General features: G+C 32.8%; 1 protein-coding gene across 1 annotated transcript in view; it reads right to left on the bottom strand.

The window, feature by feature from the left end:
* LOC125195468 (protein BREAST CANCER SUSCEPTIBILITY 1 homolog) overlaps positions 1-2,340 on the bottom strand; it is a 2,802-nt gene extending 462 nt beyond the window's left edge. Inside the window, exons 1-7 of the mRNA XM_048093615.1 lie at positions 2,214-2,340; positions 2,062-2,115; positions 1,898-1,968; positions 1,393-1,506; positions 863-1,251; positions 592-702; positions 25-522 (exon numbers count right to left, since the gene is read on the bottom strand). Of these exons, the coding sequence (XP_047949572.1) occupies positions 25-522; positions 592-702; positions 863-1,251; positions 1,393-1,506; positions 1,898-1,968; positions 2,062-2,115; positions 2,214-2,269 (1,293 nt within the window). The 5' untranslated portion in view covers positions 2,270-2,340. The remainder of the gene's footprint in view (positions 1-24; positions 523-591; positions 703-862; positions 1,252-1,392; positions 1,507-1,897; positions 1,969-2,061; positions 2,116-2,213) is intronic.
* Positions 2,341-6,374: the final 4,034 nt, after the last annotated feature.

The raw sequence follows: 6,374 nt of genomic DNA, 5'->3' as shown, positions 1-6,374 counted from the left end.
AAGGGAGGGAAATGATTTATCAACTTTTGATGGAGTTATCATGTCTGATTGATCCCTTTGAACTTGAATTTCATTGCTCTTTCCACAAATATCTGGTGCTGAAACTTGAGTGAATGCTGCACCCTTGCTGCTTGCTAGAGGCTCAACCCCATCAGATAAAGATAGAACATCTCTCTCTTGAACACTAGCATCAGAGAGGACCTTTTTGCCTTTTCTGGATTTTCCTTTTTGAATCATTGGAGTGTCTTTAGTACCCTCTTGCATATCTTGATAGATTACATTGCCTAATTCAGCACAGACTGCAGTTACTTCAGTAATGCTTTTAGCTTTCTTGTCCTTTTCAGGCTCATTTGCATTGGCTTTCTTATTAGAAGCTCTCGTTCTGCCTTTGCTTTCAGAGATTTTTTCCCTTTTACGCTTGCCTACTGCACTATTACGTCTGTTCTTTTGACCAGCTGTTTCTGTTGAGGTGGCATCCACACGTTTTAAGGCTACATCCTCCTCAGCAGCTTGTTCTTCAATCTACACCAACATAATTAGATCAAACTAGGTAAATAATGGATTGTTGAAATTGTTAAAACCATAACTTACCTGTATAGTTGTAGGAGTTGAACAAAGTTCAGGAGAGCAAGGCCTCTGTGTCCAATCAAACATTTCACTATCAAAGAAATCCACATTTTTTGATAAGTTACAATCTCCTCTCTGCATAAAGCAACATGAAATATAAAAATAGTGTGTCACGAAGAAGAATAGATGAACCAATCATGAAATATCAGGTCACTGAGTATGAACAAATTCTATAATCCTAATTACTATATTCGTAATGAAAGATATTAAAAGCTATATCTCAGGAAGAACAAACCTCATCATCTGAATCTTTGATGTCACTGAAGCAAGGAGCTTCTGGTGGTGTATACATAACCAGATTGTCATTTGTCTGCTGACTTGACTTCTCCATGTCCTCTTCATCTCTCAGCCAGAAAAATGGAGGTAAATGGGCTTTCCCCTTTTCATAAGTAGAAGGCATATTATTTTGTAAAACATGACTGCTATTAGTTTCATTTCTGTTGATTTCAGCAGTTCTATCAGTCGGGTTTTCTCGCACCATTTCTGTCCTTGCACTTGTATATGGTGATACCTGAACCCTTTTATTTGTAGGGAAAACTGATGCACTCTTTGATCCTCTCTTTCCAGGTTGTTTTTTATTCCCAGTTTCTGAAGCATCGGGTTTCGTTTGGCCATCATTTTGGACTGTGTATACATTATAACCAGAAAAATGAGGCAAACAATGAGTTACAACAGGACAACATATAGAAGCAGGTTTTCAAACAGATGTATAATGTAAAAATATGGAAGATTATCAAGCATTACCCAACAAACTAGTAACCTTACCCAAAGGACCAGTTGAAGCTTCTGTCTGAGTGTTGAAGATACTGACTCCAGATGCTACTTCCATGCTTTTGTAAACGCTTACCAAATTATCCATGTGAGGAGCTGGCCTAATTTCTGCTAAATGAAAATAAAAAAATGTAAGCAATCAATAATAAGTCATGAATTCCACAAGCTAATGAATGTAAAGCAAAACAGACATCATATTCACCATTTGCAGACAAAGTAAGAGGTTTTACTGCTATGAAATAGGTATAATATACATAATATATCAAGGTATAGAAAATATCATATCTCACAATTACAGAAATACACCCCACAGATAATAGTGATAAATTCTAACGCCAATCTAACACGAAATCGATGATAAATCTTAACAATTCTATCCATCAAACAAACAAAATAATCTGCCTCATTTGAATGGTCTAACATATGAATCACTCTCAGCTAATATAAGTTTAGCACAATTGGGAAAATGCCTTGCCAATTAAAAGTAAAACACATATACCTCTTCGCCTGTATGGAACTTTACAAACAGGACAACTCGATGATGCTTTCATGGATTTCTCGATACACACACTGCATCAATCAGTAAACACAATACAGTATTAAAATTAGCCCTAAAACAAGATAAAAAAATCATCTACACAATGAATTTACCAAACGGCTTACTTGCAAAACACATGATTGCAGGTGAGTGAAGCGGCTGAATTAAACAGACTCAAACTGTCGACAGAGGAAATAAGAATCAATTAACGGATCTGGAATTTCAGACCGTCAAATCGAAAAAATCAACAATTTCATTGATGATGAAGAAATCGTACCATATAGGGCATTTTAGCTCCCTTCCCATTCGCTCCAGATGTGATGCGTCCGCCATTATTCTCTTCCGATTTTGATTCTCTCTCTAATCTCTATCCCTATTTTTTCTTTGGGAGTGATGAACACTGCTGTGTGTGAGTAGCTGAGAAGTTAATTGCTTTGAATTTGATGCTTGTTTTTGAATCATTTGCTTTGCCGCGCCAAAAAAATTTTGATTTCGCGCCGCCACTTTTTCAATTCATTCTAGTAGATTCCATAGCACGTTTCTTAATCTGAAGTTTTTCTAGATGGGCCGATTACATTATCAAAGCCCACTACAATAACAGCCCACTACCAAGCCCAATTATACAAATGGAGTTTATTAGAGTATATCACTCCAACAACATATAGTAATTAACTGTCCCAGCCACTATAATATCAGCCCACTATCAAGCCCAATTATACAGATGAAGTTTAGTGGAGCACATAATTCCAACATTTAGTACTCCATCCTTGCCTCTGCAGTAGATGAATTTTTTTTTTTCGGCATGAAATTTTAAAAAATTTATTTGAATTAAGTAAAAGAAAAATAAAATAAAAAGGAAAAAGGTAGAGAGAGTAAAGTACTTTTTGCCAAAAAAAAAATGATTTAGCTATAGTGGAACAATCCAAAAAGGAATACGACTTAGCTATTGAAGTATGGAGGGAGTAATTAATTACTTGTACAATTACTTTTAGTAATAGATAATTACTTAATCATATCACAATTAAGCAGCCGTGGCCCACAAAATCCAATGCACTTGCAAACTCAATCATATTTGTTTTGAAAATGAAATTAATAATTTTTAGGGAGTAACTAAAACATGTTCCAAAGAATAAAAATTCTAATAATACCCCCTTTTACGTGATGATTGTAACTAGTGCTCGAGTAATGGTGACTTGGGGTTTGCACATAATGATAGCATTTGCAATTTAGAAACTAATTGAGTATGGAACTTACATTATTTACTTTTATCTTTCATGAGTATATAGCTGCGATGCGATGTCATTATTAAATTCTTTATATTAATATTTTATTCAAAAATACTCCCTCCGTCTCTTAAATATTGTCACAGTTTAACCGAGCACGTGTTTTAAGAAAATGTAATAGAAAGTGAGTTGAAAAAGTTGATAGGATGTGAGTCATATTTTTAAAGTAGTATTAGTTTTACAATAAAATGTGAATAAGAATAAGTTAGTGGAATGTGGAGTCCATTATTAAAAATGGAAAAAAAGTGAAATGTGACAAATTTTGTGGGGTGGACGAAAATAGGAAAATGTGACGAAATTTCAGGGACGGGAGTGAGTAGTCATTATTGAACTATGTACGTAATGTAATCAATGTAAAAGATATTTATGTGTTTTATTTGAATTATAACTAAAATTAAATTTACGCACATGACTACAAACCAGTGGGTTGGTAGAAAAAAAAAAAGATACTTATAAAATTTATTTAAGAAAAGTTTCATTTTTTTGACCTTTTTCGTATGAAAGCAAAAAAGATGTCTTTACGACAAATTACGTGTTTAATTTTCAACGTTGACTATATTAGGTACGGAATTGACTCCACAGGTCAAAAACTAGCTCTACAACTTGCTTACGTGGGAGGCTTTACATCACGTGCTTAAATTTTTAGTACTCACATTTTGTTCCATCCGTGAATAGTTCTCCCAATTGTTTTTTTCAAATCTCATATTTCATTAAACTCTATCTCACATTTTATTACTTCATAAATTAATTTATAAAATAGAATTCACCTTCAAACTAAATCCTTCTACATCCACTTGTTATTACATTTCAAAAAATTCAAATAGAGTCAAATCAAATACGGATGGAAGGAGTACTACATAGTATTTCATTGGACTTTATTTTTTATAAATCTCATTTTATAAATCATTACATGGTACACAATTTTCGAAAAGTAAATTGGACATAAAAACCATCAATTTTTATTTTATTTTTACGCTTGACTCTAATATTAAAGTACCGTGCAATTACTTGTACATTATTAGTGGACCGATTAAATAACATGTACTCCTCCTATTTCATTAGTTTTGACTCGTGAGTCGTGACTGTTAGATCGACTTGAGCAATATAACTAAGAATTGTACTCCGTATTAAATATATTTTGAAAGCTTGAATTATGACATCATTGAACAAGGATTCGATGCATCTCTCTCGCATCAAGAAGTTGGTGTGAATAATTATATTAAAACCAAATGTCAAAAATTAATTAAAGCATTTTGGGTTGGTTGGGCTACATATGGATCCAGCATAGCTTCTTAAACTTCTTGCAAAAGGAATCCTGCCATATTTCAACTTTAAACATGTTTTACATAGTATTTTATTTTTCACCAACTTATTCTTGACTTCGTCGCTTGTTGTTGGTAGTGTTATTTTGTATATGTGAAACTAAGGTCACCTTTCAAGTTTCAAGGTTAGCTGCTAAGTGCTAATTGAATATTGCCAAATTTTAATTTTATTAATGTCAATGAAAGGGTCCCTCAAAAGTATTAGGTATGCTGACAAAAAATAATACTACTAAGAATTAATCTCTAATCTCAAAATGATGATAGGAATTAGGAAGTACTAATTTTTTATATGAGAATATGAATAACCTAACCGATATATGACATTTCCACTGCAATTAATGGTGATTATTTTTGTGGGAGTTTGGTGGAAGTAGCTATGACTTGAATAAATACTCCCCCGCGTGAACATGCATTCTAGAATAAATACTCCCACTGCAATTTTTGGTGTGATCAGTTGCAATTAAATTAGTCGGCATTTCAAAAATAAAATAAAAATAATCGATTTTTCAGCCTCCTAATCACGAGATAGAAATTCGCCTCAAGAAAAAATAATGCAACAGAAATTATATCATATGGGAGTTTTGTATGACGAACTCGAATTTTAAGGATATTATATAATAACATTCCAATTTAATACAACAAGATTTAAGTCGCAAGTTAATCTAATTAATTTGTTTAAAATATAAAGCATTAGGGTAAAAGTAAAATATAAGTAATCTTGTTCTTGTCTTTGTACATGCAATGATGTATGTCTATTTACTGATTTGTTTTCAACATATTTCAACTGTAACGGGTGTATGAAAACTACAAATTTCATTTAATTATATTATTGTCGTCTTGTCGATACATATTCTTTAGTCAAATTAGTTGATCAAGTATTACGCCAAAAGTCTAAATGGAAAAGAATACACGTTGATAGTAAAATCCAAAGGGTAAACGACAGTTGAGAAACTTCGTAGAGTTGGTGATTCAAAAATGGATCAGGTTTACTCGTTTAAAATCGTGTTTGTTTGCAGAGTTAATAGACTGTCGAATTATAATTCCAAACTTTGATTCAATTGTGGATCTAGGTAAGGTGGGGTCTACCGACTCCGTTGGCAGCTAGCCCATGGAGGGACAAAAAATCTACTTAAATTTTGTCAGTTGAATTGCTACCAACCCTTTAGATATGACAATTTTATCCAAATCTTTCGGTTGGAGTTCACTTCCATCTTTCATCTATCAACAATGGAAAACTTTAGGGTTTACCAGTCGGCCCTTAGAGCATTTAGTCTAAATGCATTGTATTGTGCCACAAAATTATTTGAATATGGATTTAAATTATAATTCAAAATTATCTCAATTCTACAATCTAAATTTTATAACAAATTAAAGTAAATATTTAGAATTCTAAGTAGTTATAAAAATGGGTATTACACACTGTGAGCATGCCACATACACGTACACAACACACGATGGATACAAACTCACACAATACAAAACATCGTATACTAGTACAACACACATATCACAAAATACATGTACTACAGACAATATACATATTATGCACACGCACACAAGCCCACACAAACTTGCACAACACAGAATATGCACTTTGGGTTCGACACGTAATTTTAATGTAAAATTGGTTAATTAGAGAGAAACAGTAAATAAAGTATTGTTAGTGGAGATTAGGTCCCACCACATTCGAGAGAAAGACTTTTTAAAATTAGAAAGTGTATATTCTTGTGGAACAGACTAAAAAGAAAAAAAGTGCATATTCTTGTGGGACGGAGGGAGTACATAATAGTATAAATTAATTTTTTTTTAAAATATTTATAAGTCAATTTAAAG

Source organism: Salvia hispanica, chromosome 6 (assembly GCF_023119035.1).
Source record: "Salvia hispanica cultivar TCC Black 2014 chromosome 6, UniMelb_Shisp_WGS_1.0, whole genome shotgun sequence".
In the NCBI taxonomy this organism is placed as follows: Eukaryota; Viridiplantae; Streptophyta; class Magnoliopsida; order Lamiales; family Lamiaceae; genus Salvia; species Salvia hispanica.
This window is presented reverse-complemented; position numbering and strand designations above follow the sequence as displayed.